Source organism: Oryzias melastigma, linkage group LG15 (assembly GCF_002922805.2).
Source record: "Oryzias melastigma strain HK-1 linkage group LG15, ASM292280v2, whole genome shotgun sequence".
Lineage (NCBI taxonomy): Eukaryota > Metazoa > Chordata > Actinopteri > Beloniformes > Adrianichthyidae > Oryzias > Oryzias melastigma.
In genome coordinates this window covers 10,189,054-10,208,800 of record NC_050526.1, presented here as the reverse complement: position 1 = coordinate 10,208,800, position 19,747 = coordinate 10,189,054, and the positions used below count along the sequence as shown (strand labels likewise).

The following is a 19,747-nucleotide window of genomic DNA, read 5'->3' as shown; positions in this document are numbered from 1 at the left end:
CAAGAAGTGCTAACCATTTGAAAATTGATGATTGAAGAGAAATTTATAGTTAGGGTTTGAATTATACGACACCAAATTTTTCCTATAAGCGGAATAGATCTATGAAAGAAAAAGCCTGGAGCAAGATTTACAAGATTTGAACCGCTCTGATGTTTCACACCAAAACTCTTCCAACTGTAGGTACATGCTCTAGTAAACTGTAGAATAAGGGAAAAGAGGGAGAAGAACCCCCCTCCTTGCTTGTCCAGTGAACACAAAGGCCTAAATGTGGATTCAAGAGTCTTGAACATGCCTCACATCCCCAGTATAAGGGTAACATTGGGGTATAAGATAGTAAAAGAAAAATAGATTTGTTTGGAGGAAATTGGCCTTATTTTAAATGTCCTCAAATGTATGCCTCTGTGTGTGTGTGTGGCTTCAGGTCAGGCATGACTGCTGATGTGGGCTGGTTCATAGAGCATTTCCTCTCTGGCCTCCGTGTCTTACTGCTGAAAGGTTGCAGGTTTTATAGCTGCATTATCAAAGTGTGACATGATTGAAAACTGAGATCTCGTGGAGTCCCTTTCTTCAGAAGTTGGACCTATTATTAACTAAGCAGTGAAAACGTGGACATCTGTGGAACCTCCACAAACAGATGCAAAAAGGTCAGCAAAGACGACAGTCCAGTCCCAAAAAAGAAGCTGGTGATTACTCCAAAAGTGGGGCGTTATCACTGTTTTTGTGCATTTGAGAGTGTGCATGTGCTCAGTTGTAACCAAGCCAAGAAATTTTGAAATCAGAGCCATCTGGCATGTTATACAGAAGTACCTACTGCTGTACGAGCAGCTTTAACAGCAGCTTCTTCCTCAAGCTGGGGAATGATTGTGTTCTTCAAAAGACTACACAGAAAAGCATTCATGAGTGCACAGGAAGCTATTAGGTTCTCTTTAAAATGTTGATCAAATATCCTATATTTCTTTGTACATCAAATTTGCTTTCAGACCAAACCAATTAGCAACACTAGTGCCATTGAAGAAGACTTGACCGAAACACCTGAACATTTTCAGTAGATCTAGCTCTTAAGAGACTATTTTTAAAAAATATATATATATTTTCAAAGCTTCACAAAAAAAGAAAACTGTTTCATAGTTTGAAAGACTGATGAAAATTATGTTTTTGTCGTTTTTAGCCCAATCTTGTGGCATTTTTCTGATGAGGAAGGACATATATTACTAAAATTAGGATTAAATTTGCATTTTTTATTATTTCTCTATATTCACATTGTTGTAAATCAGGAGCAGACAAAAAATGCTTGTAACTGAGATGTAAAAGCTACAATCAGCAGGCCACAAGCTCCCAACCAATCACTAGCAGATAAATAGATCCACGAACGTCTTTGTTTTCCTTGTCTGAGCTGGAATCTGGATTAAAAAATGTACGACTGAATAACTCTTATATTAATTGCCATTTTTGTTGCACTTTTTATGTTAGGTTGTCAGTGTGAGAGGCTGTAAACAGAGAGCTTTCAACAATAAGTCTAAAAAAAAGGGATTGTGGGAAGGGAGGGGCGGAGCCCCCCACAACTCAGAGGTGAATTTCTAATGTACTACAGCTGCTTTTCAGAAATGTCCTTGAAAATTACATTTTTTTTTTTTTTTATGGCTAAAAACGTCATAATCATTATTAAGAGACCCCTGGGAATGCTTTTACAATTGATCAAAGATGGTCAAAATCGCTTCCCAATAGCGACAGTTCATACTGCACATTTTCATAGATCTGGGCTTCAATTTAATGAGACTTAACTTTAGCTATGCTGCCTTTGGCACTAAAAACATACATGTAAGCACAGTAGTGTGAATGTAATAATGAGGGAATGTTCTTGGTAGTATAAAATTGAATTTAGAGGAAAAATCATAGAAATTAATGAATATTGAAACACGCTGCAAGGCTAAAAATAAATAATTAGCTGTGTTTCCAATTACACATATGCACAAAACTTTATCAAAATTCTAGAAATACATTACACTGAATGAATTACACTGTTTCCATTAAATCCTAACTATGCAAAACAAACAAAAGCCAACTCACAACTAAAACTGTAACTAAAACCTTAAGTTTCTAAGGTTCCAAAGCGGCTTCTGTATAAATAAAGTTGCAGGTCCAGATGTGTTATTACACATATGCAAGAAAATGAAAAGTCGTCTGGTCACTGGACTAGATTTCCATTTGAAAAAGATCTGAACAATTGATTGTCTATTAAATCAAATGAAAAAAACAATATATCAGCTCATTCTCTGCTAATATTTCAGCTGTCTTGTCTCATTTCTTTTGCTTTTTGCTTAACGTTGCTTTTAAATGTCATGTAGTCAAAGCAACAAAATACAATTTCACCTTTTCGGGTGACTTTTATTCATTCATTTCTCAGATGTAAATAGCAATGAAATGAGTTGGGAAGGTCATTCATATTTGAATCTTAAATACATTACTCTTGACATGCTTTGATTTGTTTCCTTAAATTATTTTTTCCCCTCTTTCTTTAACTTTTGTTTTGTCTCAAACAATTATCCAAAGTTGGAACAGAGAGAGAAAACAACAAACACTCAAATGTCGTTTGAGTGGGAGCAAAAAGACGCCTACAGCTTACGCTGTTGTACGCTTCCAAAATGAAGCAAATAAACTGTTCAAGCGATGTGAAATAAGATGAAGGAAAGCAACAGTTCATTTCACATGAACCCAATAGTCTAATAAGCTGAAAGAAGAGCATTCAATGTCGGTTTTGCTTAATTGAGGCATGTTTAGTCAGTCAGAACCCAGAATAATCAGATTCAGCTAATCAGCAGGAAATACAAGGCAGCAAAGAGAAAGCTAACTGAGTGGTCGATCCTGAAGAGCAGGCTTTACTAACTGTGGAGTAAATTATTACATTGATGGATAAGTGACGTCTGAGAAAATGTAAAAAAAAATGGGAAGAAACTTCCTGTAAAATTCCCTGGTACTCCAACCCCCCCCAATAATCTAAGTTAGCACAAATACCTAAAACTCTTACAGAAAATCACTTGTAAACAGTCATGAAAATATCTAATTATTATTCCCTCCAGGTGCAGATCAATAAAATATAAGCTTGACAAAGCATGATAAATGATCTCCAATTCTTAATTTGGGTCTTTACAGCTTTGCTTTCTTTGAAATGAATTTCTAACAGGCAATTGAATTTAAAAAAACAAGTCATTTCTGATTCTTAAATTACATGAAATTGTTGAGTAATATGTTATTAAAGTCCACTGAGCTACCGGTAAAACTAAAAGCCTACGTATGTGGTTAAATGTAGGAACCTCGAGCAAATAAAGCATTCTTGAAGAAAAATATACCAAGGTCCTAAATCAGAACCCAGAGGAACTCAAGCACAGTTTCAACTGATTTACATAAACGCTAAAACTCAGCATTTCTAGTTATTCCACAGTTCAATGAGTCCGCAGCAAACATTTTGGCTTTGAGAATTCTTTATGCAACCTTTTTTTCCTGTGATATAATATAAATGTTGTATTTCTCCAAAACATAAGCGAATATTGAACTAATAAGTGTTGGGCTACAGTGCCGAGCTGACTTTAGCTTCTCTCCATCCGATCTCGACTCGGATGTGTTTATATGTGTGTGTTTGCACAAGTAAAAGCTTGCGCGGGTGAGATTATTGAGTCTTGATGCCTCTCGAGGGAAATCAAAACCTTTCGCACCCCGAAGGCAGTGCCACGCAAAATTAAAAGCCAACTGCATGCACTCATACACACAAAAGTGTGCGCACAAACACACACCTATACACACTTTCAAATCAGCATCAAGAGTAGCCTTCACTAATCTCTATTCTCTCACTCTCCTCCTCACAAACACACACACGGGGATGAGCTTTAATCAGCTATTCCCTTTCAACTGTGTCCTGACGAAAGAAGTCCACAGAATATTAAGAAGCTGTACGTGTGTGTGTGTATTGGTGTGTGTTACAGATTGCATGGGGAGAAGGAGGGGCATTATTGTGAATATTATTATCATTATTTCACACTGATTATGGAAAGAGGGAGTGTGGGGATGAAGAGAGAGGGCAGGGAGGACAGACAGAGTGACAAAAACAGAGGAAAAGAGAACTGGGTCACATCCGTGATTGTACCTGGCTGAACTCGCGTACCTGCCACTGAATTAAAGCGAAAAAAATCCATTGTGAACCTTCTGGTCATCACAATGGATCCGAAAGCCACACAGGCTTTATCCTTTCAAAGCTTGATTGGATTCAGAATTTTTTTTATCAATCATAAGCAGGATTGTCTGCCTATGTTGGCAGCAGTTCTTCAGATGACCACGATGGTACTGAACGATTCAGTTTATCCATTTTATAATGGTATATGTCAATTGATTTGATTAACAACTTGTTTCAGATGTGGCGGGAACTGTTAGAACATAAATTGATTAGCTGATTAATCAATAAATCATGTAAGGACAACTTCAAAATAAGCATTATGATTACTTTATTCCAAACATTTACAATTAATTGAGATTATTATAGTCCAATACAGTCAAGTTTATCTTTATTTTAGATCTGGCCTGTAAAGTTAACCAACCGCTAAGATCCCTCAGCATAAAATTGGTTAACTTTCTACAGGGATAATTACGTTTTATTTAAGATGAGGACAGACAGACAGAATACTGTTCTGTATCTAAATCAGGAATGTCAGACTCCAAGCCTCGAGGGTTGGCATCCCTGCTGTTTTTTTTAGAATTCCTGCCTTTTCTGCTACAGATTATCTGGATCAGGTGTTTGCCCAATAAGAAGCTTCAGTGGCAGGTTTGTTGGAAAACATGTAGGACCGCAGCCCTCGAGGTCTGGATTTGGACATCTGTGATCTAAATAGATCACAAACAACACAAACTTGCATATTCCTAAATGTAGCCATTCTCACAAAAACATTCTAAGCCTGTCAAGAATGCAAACTCACTAAAGAGAGAAGTTAGAGTCGTTGTTAAGGAGCTTTCAAACCTAATGCGAAATGCTCAACAAATTTGCGTGCCCTCCACATCTTTCGCCGCCTGTCAAAAAATGTGTTCCTGACGTCACGGCTGCATGTGGGAGAAGCTACCAGCTCTGTCTGTGCATATATATATATATATATCTTTATATATATATATATATAAACATGTAGTAGCTATCAGGGTGAGAGGAGTGTTTTTTTATCCCAGAGACGGGCATTTTTTATATATATAGATATAGCATGATTACACATAATGATTTGGGATTTTTCTTATGGCTAACTAGCCTTTCTGAAAGAGAGGAGCCTAATGCCACATTTCCTCTGACTAGTTCAGATCGGACTAGACCGGTACAGTATTTTTAACGTTTCCATTGTAAAATGGATCAATTTGGCTGGACCGATTTGTACCATTTTTGGTCTCCCGTTGGTTGTAGGTCCATTAAAAAAATTGAATGGACCCATTGGGGCAGAGCTTCTGTAGTCACACAATGTAACCCAATGATTGGCGGACAGATTTTACTACAGCAGCGTTTCCCAACTCAAGATCCAAGCCGAAAGTTTTTTCCTCTTTTCTGCTGTATTCTTCTTCACCTCCCGCAATCTTCTTGCAAAGAATATTAAGTACTTTACATTTAGTATTCCCCCATTATTCGTAGAGGTTAGAGACTGGAGACACACCGACACGTCATTGATCTACACCCCACACAGGCCAACACTCAAAACACGCTCAATGGAAATTTTGACTTGAGTTGCTCTGACCATTCTAAACTGGTCAGTAGTGCACATGTCCAGTCCAGACCACTCAGTGGAAACGACGCTTAAGGTACACCCATGCTGTAATTTGTTGCTTGAACCACTACATGCACAGTTTGTCTGAAATATCAAAAAAACAGCTCCCCTACTAGCCCCATCACAGGGTCGTTGTGTGTGGTCGCGCTAAGAATGAATCTTTTCCCCGACAAAGCTGTGCAAATAAATAAATACATTTGTGATCATTTTTGGCTCAAAGCCTACCAAACTGGTGCAACTTCAAACAAACTTTGGGCAATGATTGGGCAGAGTTCCACAGCACTTTTCTTTTCCCACCTTTTTCACGTCTCCAATGCAGCATTCGTATTATTGGCATCCATTACGAAAAGGAGCAGGTAAAAAATTCGTTTTGTGGTGTATTTTGCTCTGTGCTGAAGAAACAAACTGCAGTTTGAAAATGTTTGGCTTCATGTCTGGTTTATTGAAGATGATTTATTGCAATAAACTGGTAGAAAATTCATTTAAAATTTGTTTTTCTGGGAGACGCTGACAATAAAACTGATGCCAAATCGTCAGCAAGGAAGCTTGAAGCAATGCATTAACCTTTTGTTTGGCAGGTTGGGTTTTGTTAGTGCTTTCTTAATCAAATATTCGTTTGTTTCACATTTTCATCTGATATGGATCAGTCAGCTCTGCTTCCAGGCATCTGCCGTCTCAGCATCACTATTCCAGCTGGAAATACATTTGCTTGGAAGAGTCTTGATTTAGAGCAACATATTTAGGTTATAGCAACAACCAGGCTGCTGCCAAGCTCTCCTGGCAAAGCAGGCTCCCTCGTTATCACAGCAAAGAGCATTTCTTGGTTATTACATCTTCATACAATCACTGCCAGAATACTTGTTGATGTAGAAGGTTCCCTGCAGTGAGGCAGACTCAGTAAATTTAAGAAATGTCTGCATTGATGTTGCCATTTCACCTGTATTCTGTTTCACTTATGCATTAAAATAAACTAATGAGATGTGTGAGAAAAGTGAGAATCAATAGAGTTTCAAGTCTTTTGCACATGAATGTGGTTTCTCTTTAAACGCAGTGAATGTAATCTCAAGGTTTTACGCTGAAAATCCATGTCAGGGAGTTTTAAATAGGAATGTATTTTTAATTTACCCGTTTCCACATAAAAACGGATGAAAATGTTGGCATGGCGTTTTCTTTCTTACTTGCTTTATCTCTTCATCTCATTCCGGTGACTGAAAGCACTTTCTGTTCTCTCTTATCGCAAAGCGTCCCAAACTCCCAGACCTAATCGTGACTCATTACAAAGAGGCTGGTGTTGTTTTCATCTGCCACTGAAAGCAGCCAAACAATGAAGCGATTCATTTGCATCCAAAAATAATCCTATCACATCAGGCCATATCATGCAATACCAACATCTCAAGATTGAAGTCTCTATTTGGGTTACTCCTGGTTTACTGCTGGGCAACAGCTGTGCTGGAAGTCATGTGCTGTGGAGTGGTGGCACAGTCACTGGCTTCAAACCATTCATGTACCAACAGCGCCCCCTGGCAGAGAACAATGTAAAAAGCACAGACTTGCTTGATCCCTGATTTACTTCAAAATAGTCATTTAAATTTCTGTTCTGTCCTCTCTGCCTTCATCAGCACGTGGACTATGAGACGAAGAGGAGCTACTCCTTAAAGGTGGAGGGATCCAACCCTCACATTGACTCTCGATTTCTCACTTGGGGACCTTACAAGGATGAAGCCACGATCAAGGTACAAGTCTTTATGTCAACAGGAGCGAAATGAAGTCAATTAAGTGTATCATGTTCGTGCATGAGGAGCTGTTAGTTATGCATGTTTGTGTGTTTATGTTTTTGTGCAGATATCAGTGGAGGATGCAGATGAACCTCCTGTTTTTATAGCTCCCAGTTACACTTATGAGGTAGAAGAGAATGCGCTTCCGGGCACTGTGGTGGGACGAGTTCACGCCAAGGACACCGATGCTGCCAACAATCCTGTCAGGTATCACAGACACTCGCAGAGGAAATCAGGAGCCCTTGATTGGGGCAAATAATTAGGCACAAGTTACTTCTGTAACCCGAACCCATGTCTCAAAGTCAAGGCCCGGGGGCCGGATCCGGCCCGCTGAGTAATTCTATCCAGCCCTCCAGATCATTTTATTGTTTTTAATGGCCTGATGCTATCTTATACAAACTATATTTTTATGTAGAGTAAACTATTCAAAGTTATTTAATGTCTAAGTTAATTTATTGTAGAATAAAATTCCTGCTTGTGTTTTTTCCTATTTGTTAAAAGCATACATTTTAAAAGTTTCAAAAATTTAGTTTTAGTTTGGTCAATAAATGTTTATCTTGTTCAGCCCACAACCTAAAGTGTGATTTGGATTTCGGCCCCCTGTGCAATTGAGTTTGACACACCTCTGCTCTAACCCAACACATAAAAGCTGCGCTTTGTGTGACTTTTATTACAATCTGGAGAGTTCAAATATGTTCTAATCCCAGAATGAGAGAACTAAAACCTGAAATAGACAACTTTGGATTATTTTAGTGTCCAGCTAAGTGCAAAAAAATAAATAAATGTCCACAACTGAGAACTCCATGATTGTTTCCATTGAGAGTAAAAGGCTGCTGATCATTTGTTTTCAAAAACTACTCACTACAACTTCATCTTCTTAAGAAACCTTATGAAGAACTGTTTTTTCACACTAGTCTGAAAAGTGTAAAATCATTTCAAACTATTTTGTTATGTAGGATGTGTTAAAAAGTAGTGTTACTCTGCCATTCAGTGAAGGTTACTTTAGATTCAAACGATTAAAAACACAATGGATACACCTCAGGCCACAGTAAGCATCATCAATATTAAGCCACACACAAGTGCCGTCATCAAACGGGGTTTACATGGTAGTTCCTGAAACTTCTATTCTTGTTTTTAAGGCTCAAATTAAAAAAAAGAATGCTGAACACATTCTCTCCAGAATTGTCACTAGTTATTCTAACAACCTCCTCATCTCGCCAGATTAGATTTAGATTTGTGAGTCATGTATGACTGTGTTCTTCTGTTAACAAAAGACAAAAACAGTCTGACCTCCTAGACAATCTGTCTTAGGTGTATAAGGCGCACTTAGAAAATTTAATTTTCTTCCATAATGACAGCGCGCCGTATAGACCTTTTAAGTATGCCTCAAAATGTTTGGTTGGGTGATATTGTGAATATGCTAAGTAACATTAAGCATTGTTTTTTTTTTTTTTTTTCCTTATGTGTTACTAACGAGGTTGGGAGTTAGCATAGTCATCATACTATCGTATGATGTTTTTTATGTATTGCAAACAATGTTTGGAGTTACAGGCGTTGTGAATACGCTTATGTGAACTCTTGTTACGTGGCTAACGAGTAGCGTGCTACAAACAAGTTCTAGAGTTACTGTAAATGCTGTAAAGTCTGACTGATTAATGATATTGTCTCTGATTCTTTTGTCTCGATTACTGCGCCGTATGATTCCATGCACCTTATTTTTAACATAATTTTGAACACACACCAATCATTGACTGTGTGCCTTATAATCTGATGTGACCATAGAACAAAAAATATGGTTCTAATTTTTATAAATTCTCAGACATCATGCAGCCCCGTGAGGTTTGGCATTTAGTCTACCATGAAGTATGCCACAATGTTCTAAAATTGAATGTGAGGCCATTAGCCAAACGGTGGTAATTTAAGACTTCAGTGGTCCAAAACATTCCTGCAAATTAACACCAGAATAGACCAAAGACTGAAATCCAAGTTTTAGAATTTGTTAAGTTACAAATGTCAGCCTCATTTAAAAGTGGGACTTTCAAATTTGGTGACCTGAGAGAACTATGTAAAAACAAGGGCGCTAGAGTTTCTCAACATAGTATCCTGAGCAGTTGCACCAGAAACAACTGTTAGAGTTGTTGTGACTCAAGGCAGCAAAGCCCTCATGACCATGTCTGTCTCCTTGTATCACTAAAAGCTTCTTCACTGTGAGGTACCATGCCTATAAAACCTTCACCAAAATTCACTTGAATGTTTTTAACTCTGTGCAGCTACATGATTCCTCGGTACACGGATGTGGAGAAGTTCTTCAGCATTTCAGAAGATGGGTTGATCACTACAACGAAACCACTGGACAGAGAGACCCAGGCATGGCACAACATATCTGTGTCAGCAATAGAGATAGGTACGTACTCTCCAGGGTGGAGACCACATGTTATTTCTCCTGTTCTGCCTCACACTATGGGACAACAAACGGTTTTAAACAGCACCCACTCATATGCAGAGGCAAGGTCAGACTGGGACTAACAGATGGTGAAATCCCAGATAGCCACCAGGCTGGCTGTACATTTGCTGGCATTCATACCTCCAAACTGTCACTCTGCAGCGTTGGATGCGTGCCATCATTTTTATGTATGGACTTTAGGATGGATTCAGGCTGCCAGCTCTGATTCCATTTTTAAGCGGAAGTTAAAATAACAGTTTTGACAGATTCTAGATTTTAGCATAATTTTTACAGAGAAGTAAAGTTGTCTGTTTTATCTGCAAACATTGAAAAACATTGAAAAAGCCCATCTAAAGCACAAAGAAAAACAATGCTGTAAAATCCAGCTGTTGAGTAAGTGAGCACCACTGAGGAGCTATAAAAAATGTGGTCACCTACAACAATTTATTTTAAAAAAGTATGTGTGACTTCAATGGTCATTTGCACGGCAAACAGAAGTCCACCTGGAAGCCGTGTTAGAGAATACTGTTAAAAACCTCCACTTCAAACACTCTAAAAGTCCAGAGCTTTGGCTTTCACAGGGAACTCGTCCACAAGCCACAGCCGCCCCGCCCTGGTATTCTGTGGTTGGGGCTCAAGCTAACCCAGCGCCGCGTGGTTTCCCATGTGGCGTGCTAGACGCCAGACAGGACATATGGAAATGGGCTTTCCACCCACAAAGCTAGAACCATTTCAGACTAACCGCTCACAGGCTCTGGGAAGCTAAATAAATGCCTACTAATGATAGGGTAGGAGAAAAATGACACTGATTAGATCTGCAAATATGCAAGAGCAGCAACACAGAAAATGTAGTCCTGTTTTTAAAGCTAAAAGTGCGTCAGTGTTCTGTGCAGAAAACTCTGGAGAAATATTCACCTTTTTTATGCATTCATAAGTTTTTTTTTTTTTACATACTAAAATGAAAAAAGAAAGACAGTACAAGCAAACGGTCAAATCAAAGTAAGAGACAGCTGGCTGAGAGGCTGACTGATTGTGAAGCAATCTCACTAAATATATAGGTTGACTTTTTTTTAACTTGCTGCTACATTTGGATTCGAATGCAGGCAATCACGAAGCCTAACTTTTGATGGTTCCTTTCTCTGCCATGTGCAGGAGGCCACCATCAGGACGCCAAAGTGAGAGTTAACATCAAGGTGAAGGACGTAAATGACAATTCGCCAGAGCTGGCTTCTAACAACGAAGTCCTCATGTGTGAAACCGTGTTGCCGGGCAAGGTAGGTCGAAGAGTCAGCACTTGAAAAACAAGAGGTCCCCCCCTCATTCGAAACGCTGATTTCTAACTTTCACGGTAAAGGTCATCGAAACAGTGAGTGCGCTGGACAAAGACGAGATGGATCACAGACAGCACTTCTCCTTCAGTCTCGCCCCGGAAGTCGCCCACAATCACAACTTCTCCTTGACAGACAGCAGAGGTAAATGTCTGCCCCCGTTTTTTTCCTCGTCTTTCTTCATGTTTCTGTCCTCTCCTGCAGCCTTTCCTTCTGTTTTTTCACCTGCAGTCTGTTACTCACCCCACCCCCTCCCTCTTTTCGCTCAGATTAGATCAAAGCGAAAGCAGATGGAGGCTTACAGCACCTTCTAGAAATCAGCAGGTGCTCCCAATCTTCCTCACACACACTCGTGTGCGCACACATGTCCTGCAGGCTGTATTAATTGCAATGGGATCTCTGTCCGTCTGTACATGTATCTTGAGGAAGGTTGGGGGTGTGTGGGGGGGATTAATTCAATTAAGCTCTGTGAGAAAGTAAAATAAAATGAACATAACACTGTTAAACAAAGCATCAGTGGAATTATGGGATAGGAAAAAGTATGCACAACACAACTTCATAATGAAAAAAATATTTATCAGTACTGCATCAAACTGAACTGTGTTGGTAAAAGCATAAACAATACAGTGAGAAGGCCCAAGTGTTGGCATTTTCTTCACTTTTCCAACGCTGGAATGGTCCAGGCTAAAGTATTTAAGTGATGATGCCATTAATTAGGAGGAAAAGAAGATTTTAAACAACTCCCTTAAAAAACAAACAAAAAAACTGTATATTCTGCACTGTAAGCCATGCTTAAAAATATAATTAATACTTGTATAATATTAATATGATATTAATATTTGGTTGGGTACTATTGTGAATACGCTAATGCAGTTAACATATAGAAGTGACTTGTTTGGGGTTTTTTGGGGAGTTAGTGTAATCACAATGAAATTTGTTTTAATGGTATCAAATATTTTTTTCGTGTAGCAAACAAGGTTGGGAATTATTTAAAATGCTAACACAGCTAGTGATGTCGGACTGGGGTTTTTTTGTTAATGTTACTTACAAAGTTGGGAGCCAGCGTAGTCACATTAAAGCTTGTTTTTAAGGTGTAGCAACCAAGGTTGGAGATAATTTTGAATATGCTAATACGGCTAGCGATGTTGTGCTGTGTTTTTTTTGTAAACGTTACTCACAATGTTGAGAGCTAGCATGGTCACAGCATTATTGTTGCGACATCTGTCTGTTTTTAAGCTGTTGCAAATAAGGTTAGGAGTTACAGGTATTGAGAATATGCTAACACCTCTAACGTGGTCAATGTGTAGCATGTTAGAAACACGTTCAAGAGTTACTGTGACTGCAGCTAATAAAGTCTGACTGACTGACTTTGTTAATCATATTTAATTTAGTTTGTTTTCTTATTTACACAAAACAACATAAGAAGAGAAAGAAAAAAAAAGGAGACAAGACAAAAGAAAAGGCCGGTATGGCCTAAGACAAATGAAAATACAATGAAGGGTAGAAAGTCCGTACACTAGTTAAATTAGTAAGAACCACTAACATTCATATATGCACATTCTTCTCAGACATACACACTTGTTGAAAAACACAATGTGAGATTAATAAAGGATTATGAGAGGGTTAATATTAATCCAATGACTGACAAACTTATTCAGTCTTTTGTCTCTTTATATGTCAATATGACACATGTTCAAAAACAGACCATTTTTTGACGGTGTGCATCATAATCCAGAAAATACAGTATTGGCCCCATTTGTAATTTTGCATCAGCCAGACTTTGGTCCATTACTTTCCTTTTTCTTTGGTCAGAAGTGGGTCCATTTGGTTTAGTTTAGTTTAGTTTTTTTTGTCTGTTGAATTATGAACTCAAACTTGAACTGAATCAAAGGAGTCATGTAGTGCTATACATGCAGTTCTCACTCCTCATTGCACATGTGGAATCTTTGTGGTTGGCTGTTTGCTGCTGGAGAAGGTTCTCTGTTGTTCCAAGTTCTCCTTGTTAGTGGAGAGGTTCACATCTCAGTGTGTTCCTTTGAGCTCCAAGCCCTTAAAGATGCACTCAAATCATTTTTTGATCAATTATAAAAGCATTCCATTAGTTTTTTTACACATGCTGTGGTTTGTGCGTAACAATCACAAACTGTTTTAAATGACATGACTCACTAATGCTGTTTTAACCTTAATTTTCTTCATATATATCCTCCTTCATGAGAGAAATGTTATAAGAATATGTTAAAAACACAATTTTCATCTTTAAAAATACCCTTATAACTCTGTCAAACTGATAGATGTCAGTGGCCATCATCAGTTCTCAAATAGACAGGCATCTTGAATAACTTTAGAAAACTTCATTTCATGTTTACTGTATATTATCATGAAAAATGTCCCCATCTGAATCAGTTGAAGGTGATAAATTGCAAAAACATCAGGAAACGAGTAAATGCTTTTTCACACAACTGCAAATATATTTTTGTTAGACTGGTGATTTATTTGTTTATTTATTTTGTGCTATTGAACATAAAGCTTCTAAAGTGCCTCAGAAATAACTCAAATGCCTTTGTGTTATTAAAGCCCTTTGAACATCAGACGCCAAATGTTTCAGTCGGGAAGAAAAAGTGCAGATGTATAAGTCACAGCTGCTTTTGAATATATTTTCTTTTCAGCTGATGAATGAGCGCTCAGTTTATTTAATATCACCAGTGTCACACCTCATTGGCTGCTGTTGCGTGTGCGTGTTCATGGCTCTCTGTGAGTGTGAACAGTAATAAAGGGGAAAATGAGTCTAAAAGATAATCTCCTTACACATGGACCTTCTTCAATGTAAAATATTTTTCAGCAGCACATCTGCTCACTCCTATATTTTCTTTTCTTCGCAGACAGCACCGCCAGCATCTATGTGCTCCGCAAAGGATTCAGCCGTCTAACCCAGGATGTTTACTTCCTTCCCATCGAGATAAACGACAACGGTTTCCCTCCTTTGAGCAGCACCAACACCCTGACCATCAGAGTGTGTTCCTGTGACAGCAAAGACACCATCCTCTCTTGTAACGTGGAGCCCTACGTCCTGCCTGCTGGGCTCAGCACTGGTGCCCTCATAGCTATTCTGGCCTGCATTGTCATCCTACTCGGTAAGCAGCAGTAACCAAAAGTCATGCATATGAAAACATGAAGCCCAGAGTCATTGTAAAGTTGATTTAATAATCAGGATTGTCACACGCAAAGTATCAGCCCCTGCAATTATTTTTTTCCCAGCAAAAATAAATACATTTTTGCTATTTGCAAAAATCCAATCAATAAAGAAGAACATTCACAGCTGCACACAATACTGGAAGCCGAAAATGACACTTTATTATTTTAAGATTGGTACTTGGAGGAGGGCATTGTGGTTTTATGAGGTTACTTCATCTTCTAACTGATTTCCTGGCTAGTGGCATCCACTTCAACAACAATCTTGCATCTGGCAAATGACTTTCAAAGATTCTCATAGAAATAAAAATGATATTGATATTGCCTTACAACATGGTAGGCCCAAACTATGACAATAACTATTGGAACACTGTTTTATGTTTCCTACTGACATGAAGATCCAGCATCATGTAACTGTCACTTTGAAAACTTTACAGCCTGTCCTCACCTGCTGAGTTTAGCCACCAACCTTCCTTAAATAGTGTCAGAAAATCATAGTTTCCATTTGTTGCTGTTGTTAACAATCTTTTCACGTCTAGCCTTACCCCTAGTTATTAGGAAATACTTTAAAATAGAGATAAGGAATTGAAAAATCATATTCTGTCACCTATTATGGGTTGCAGAAAAAAAGCATTGAATAAACGGAAACATGACAAAACCCCAGGAGATGACCTGATCATGACCAACTGAAAATCAGACACTGTAAGGGTACCCAAACCTGAATCAACTTTTTTTTGGCTGTTGGTCTCTATAAATGGGGTTTTAAAAGTGCTATCTGTTGGTCATTGGCAATTTTTTGACAAATTAAAATAAACTTTTCTAATCCTTGAAAATATATTCAAAAACAGTCTGTGTGATGCCCCCTACAGGTTGAATTGATGTATTACAGTTGAATTTTGTGATTGGTCAAACCATTTTAGTCCCATGTTGTGATCTGCAGCTCCAGTAATGGTAACAGTCACATTCCCCAGCCCACCTCTCTGACTGGATTTTCACATTTCAGCTGTAGGTGGAGTCAGGCTTCAACTTCCCTGTTTGGTTACCCTTTAAATAGACTGACAGCAATGAACAGAAATGAAGACAGCTGTGGATGATGAACATGAACCTGACAGGAGACAACTCAAAACATTACCCAAAACACCACTTATGAACCAAACTAAACCACAGAAAACTGACAGTACCCCTCCCCAAAAGGGCAGATCCCAGATGCCCAAACACAAAACAACACTTGGTGGGGAGAGGACCAACAACAAAACAAAAGCTAAACCAGAAAACAGCTCAGGTTCCTGCAGCCCAGAAGCAGGGATGTCTGGAACTGGTGGGACTGGACCCAATATGCAAGAGAACAGGCTTGGTGGCAAAATATGAACTAAACATGACAAAAATGTGATAAAGAAGATGACCTGACAATTCCAGACTGCAAGACATTTAAATATGCTGAGGACAATTAATTGAAATAAAGACAACTGTGGATAATTGCCTACCTAAGAGTGAAAACTTGAAAACAGAACATGACCAAGATCCCTAACCAAAGCCTAGAAAATGGAGGGGTGTAAAACTACTTTTCATGAAAAGTAATTCACTGTGATACCAAATGGACCACAACGATGCAGGAGGCACAGCTAAGGGCAAGCTATGCAATGTAAATTGCTCTTTATTTAATTATTGCTAATGCAGCCATACTCATTCAGGAAAAACTTTCCATAATTGCAGTTGGGTCCACAGAGCATTTTGCATTTCTTTTGCATTTGTCTACGTCAGTTTGACTCACTGCATCTGTTATGCGACATCATCATGGTATGTGAGAACATTCAAAACAGCCTAAGAAAGCCACCGGCTATTAAAATGTGTGTAGAGCATAACTCAACTGTGATATGAATTAAACCGCCCAAGATGTAATTAAGCTCCCAAATCTCCCAAAGTGCATTCTCATTATTCCATTCTTTATTTAACTTGCTCGTAGGGACTGCAAAGGCTTTGCAATTTACTCACTAAATGACCGATTTCTTTAAACTTCACATTTGTCATTGGCAGCAATAGTGGTGCTGTTTGTCGCTCTGAGGCGCCAGAAAAAGGAGCCGCTGATCGTGTTTGAGGAGGAGGACATCAGGGAGAACATTATCACTTACGATGATGAGGGAGGCGGTGAAGAGGACACTGAGGCGTTTGACATTGCTACACTGCAGGTATGAAGGAAGACGACCACAGACAGTGAATCTGGAAACAAAAACTGCTGTTTTTAGACTTTTCTCTGTTAATCTGTGTCCAGAACCCAGATGGTGCCAACGGTTTCCTGCCAAGGAAGGACATCAAACCAGAACTCCAGTTCCCCCTCAGGCCGGGCATGGGTCGACCTGCAGCCAACAGCGTCGACGTGGACGACTTCATCAAGACCCGCATTGCAGACGCCGACAGCGACCCGACCGCACCTCCTTATGACTCCATTCAGATCTACGGCTACGAAGGCCGAGGATCTTTGGCTGGGTCGCTGAGCTCGCTCGAGTCTGTCACAACAGAGTCTGACTTGGATTATGACTATCTGCAGAGTTGGGGGCCGAGGTTTAGGAAGCTGGCGGATTTGTACGGGACCAAAGACTGCTCCTTTAACGATGTGGACGATGCTGAGGACTCTTAACAGAGGTCTTCTTCAGTGGACGCCCTCCAGATTTGTGATTTATTGATTCCAAGAGGATTTCTTAACTGAGGGTTAAGACTCCTTAGTATCCTGTTGTTACCATCTTCCAGCTGATTAGTTCGATCTGTCAATGAATGGACACGTATTAAATGTTTGGACTCCCATTATTCCAAAATCTGTCCCGTCCTTCCTACGGCTTTCTTTCTGTCTTTTTCTACAGACCTGAGCATTGCAGGACTGGCAGATTTGTTATAGCATCAGTTTGTCTGTTGGGAGCAATATGATGGAAATGTGTTTGTATCCAGAGAATGACTTGCCTACAGCAGATTTTTGAGTGTGTACGACGTTCTATATCTATAAAGGACTGGACTCATCCTCAGAGGTTCCTCTGTTTCCCCAGAGGAAGAGAAGAAACATAAAAATCAAAGAAAAGTTGTATAAAGGTGTTAGTAGGGTCAAATTTGTTGTTTTGTCTGCTGAAGTGCAGTAGATGCGAAGACCGACTCCGGGTTGTTGATACTCTGAAGACGCTCACAGCATTTTCACAGTATGGTGGCCTTATAATAATTCAACAACAACTCCAGGAGTAAAAAAAAAGACAAAACAAATAAAAAAACAGCAAGACCGAAGATGTAGATCGCCAGCTTCAGTAGCTTCACAAACACATGGACTGTAGGAGAACCTGTGCTACACAAATATTTTTCTTTTTTGGATTTACAAATTGTGGATGATTCCAGAAAAACGTCCTCCATCGGCCGTCACCCCTCCCCCCATGAATGACCATCTCTTCACGTGGCATCCGTCGATGATGACAATGAGCAAAAACCTGTGAGCTCGAAAAAAATCGCCTTAAACTTACTGACACTCTTGCAGCGCAGTGCATTCTTTCATTTTTGTTTCCTTTTTTTAAAAAAAAAACTTTTTTTGTTATTTGTAAGTTGAAAAGTATTCTGAAAGCAAACTCTCCTCCATGTCCGGTGTGTACAAAGCGATTTTTCCTGCCAACGGTCCCACCTTTCTGAGACAGAATGCGCTGGTTCTGACTAAAGTTGCATTGGGTTTTTTTTCCTCCTCCAAATCCCATGTATGTTGGCGGCAGCATGTGTTGTATCAACGCTCGTTGCCACACTAACATAATATGTGCACATAGAAAAATAACACAATGTAACTAAAAGAATCAGAAACAGGGCATTCTTTTTTTAGCCTGCAGTTTGTTTTCAGTCTTTCTGTTTTAATATTATTATATTATTATGATTATTATTGTTGTTTTCTATAATTATTACCACCACTATTATTATTATTATTATTGTTCTGTTGTTGGACACAGTTACACAGAAATAGAGCGACCTTTGACTTTAGCATAAACTTGATGATTCTCGCAGTTTTCTAAATATATTGCGTCTAAATTTGTGGTCAACTGTGGGAAATTTCACTGCTAAAAGTTAAATGTTTGCTTTACTTCACGCCTGTGTGCAACTTTTTTTCCTCTTATTTTGATTTTGCTTCTTTATTTTTAATTGTTTGTTTAATTGATTTTTTTTTGGTTCCATCTCCCTGTTCAAGAGAAAAAACTAGCAATCTGTGTTTGTTGCAGTGAGAGAACGCCTTGTTTTTATTCTCTGTCGAGTTTTATGGTACCGATTTGTACAATTTTAAAAGTTCTTATTTTAGTATACATGCAGAATATTCCAGTATTACAACGAAAACATGTTACAAAAATTAAGAAGTTACAGCATCACACTTATATTTTCTGAACATTGTACTGTTGCTTTACTATGTGCTTCAATCTCCGAAGCAAAAAAAAAAGAAAAAAAAACAACTTTGAAATAAATGCTCTTTTTATAAAATGACATTGTATGTGTGTTCAGGTAGAATTTCTTTCACACATGATTCACTGGGAGGTAAGAACTAAACCTTGTCATTTTACAGCTATAACTTGTGAACACTGGGCTGCATGTGGTGTAGCGTTCAGCCCTTTTGTCTGGCAGTGTGAAGGCCCTGGATCAAATCCCAGCCTGGTTCTCTCTGTGTGGAGTTTGCATGTTCTCCTCGTTCAAACATGACTTTTCTCGGGTTTCCACCGACAGTCCAAAAAAAAAATGATTAAAAGGGTAACTGAGCTTTTAAAATTGTCCCTAGGTGTGTGTATGTGCTTGTGCGGCCCTGCCTAAGACTGGCAACCTGTCCTGGGTGTACCCCGTCTATACCCAATGGTAGCTGGGATAGGCTCCAGCAACCCTGTAACCACAAAAGGGAGTAAGCGGGTTTGGTAAATGAAATTTTGGATGGAGATTTTACAGAGGACCTGTAGATCCAACAATTCCACATGACACGCTCAACTTCTGATGAGCTTTGATGCTGTGGGACCTCCCGCTGTGCAGCACTCAAGAAACTGCACTGCTAAGCGTGGAATCTGGTTCTTGGTCATGTGACTCATTTAATTAAAAAATAATTTTTCATTGCATTTTGGCAAAATTTCGATGTGCCTCAAAAACCACCTTCTCCAAGCGCAAAACCTTTTTTTCAATAAATGAGTCTTTTTAAATTGTTGCGTTTATAAGGCAAATTTACTATCACAAATCCAACTTCATAGT

General features: G+C 38.9%; 1 protein-coding gene across 2 annotated transcripts in view; it reads left to right on the top strand.

The window, feature by feature from the left end:
* The window catches only part of LOC112161900 (cadherin 11, type 2, OB-cadherin (osteoblast)), a 264,903-nt gene extending 245,898 nt beyond the window's left edge, over positions 1-19,005 (top strand). For both annotated transcript variants that reach the window (XM_024297437.2, XM_036215492.1), the window contains 8 exons: positions 7,403-7,516; positions 7,626-7,765; positions 9,829-9,962; positions 11,154-11,275; positions 11,356-11,473; positions 14,209-14,460; positions 16,553-16,704; positions 16,788-19,005. In XM_024297437.2, coding sequence (XP_024153205.1) covers positions 7,403-7,516; positions 7,626-7,765; positions 9,829-9,962; positions 11,154-11,275; positions 11,356-11,473; positions 14,209-14,460; positions 16,553-16,704; positions 16,788-17,153 — 1,398 coding nt within the window. In that variant the 3' untranslated portion in view covers positions 17,154-19,005. The remainder of the gene's footprint in view (positions 1-7,402; positions 7,517-7,625; positions 7,766-9,828; positions 9,963-11,153; positions 11,276-11,355; positions 11,474-14,208; positions 14,461-16,552; positions 16,705-16,787) is intronic.
* The last annotated feature ends 742 nt before the right edge of the window (positions 19,006-19,747 follow it).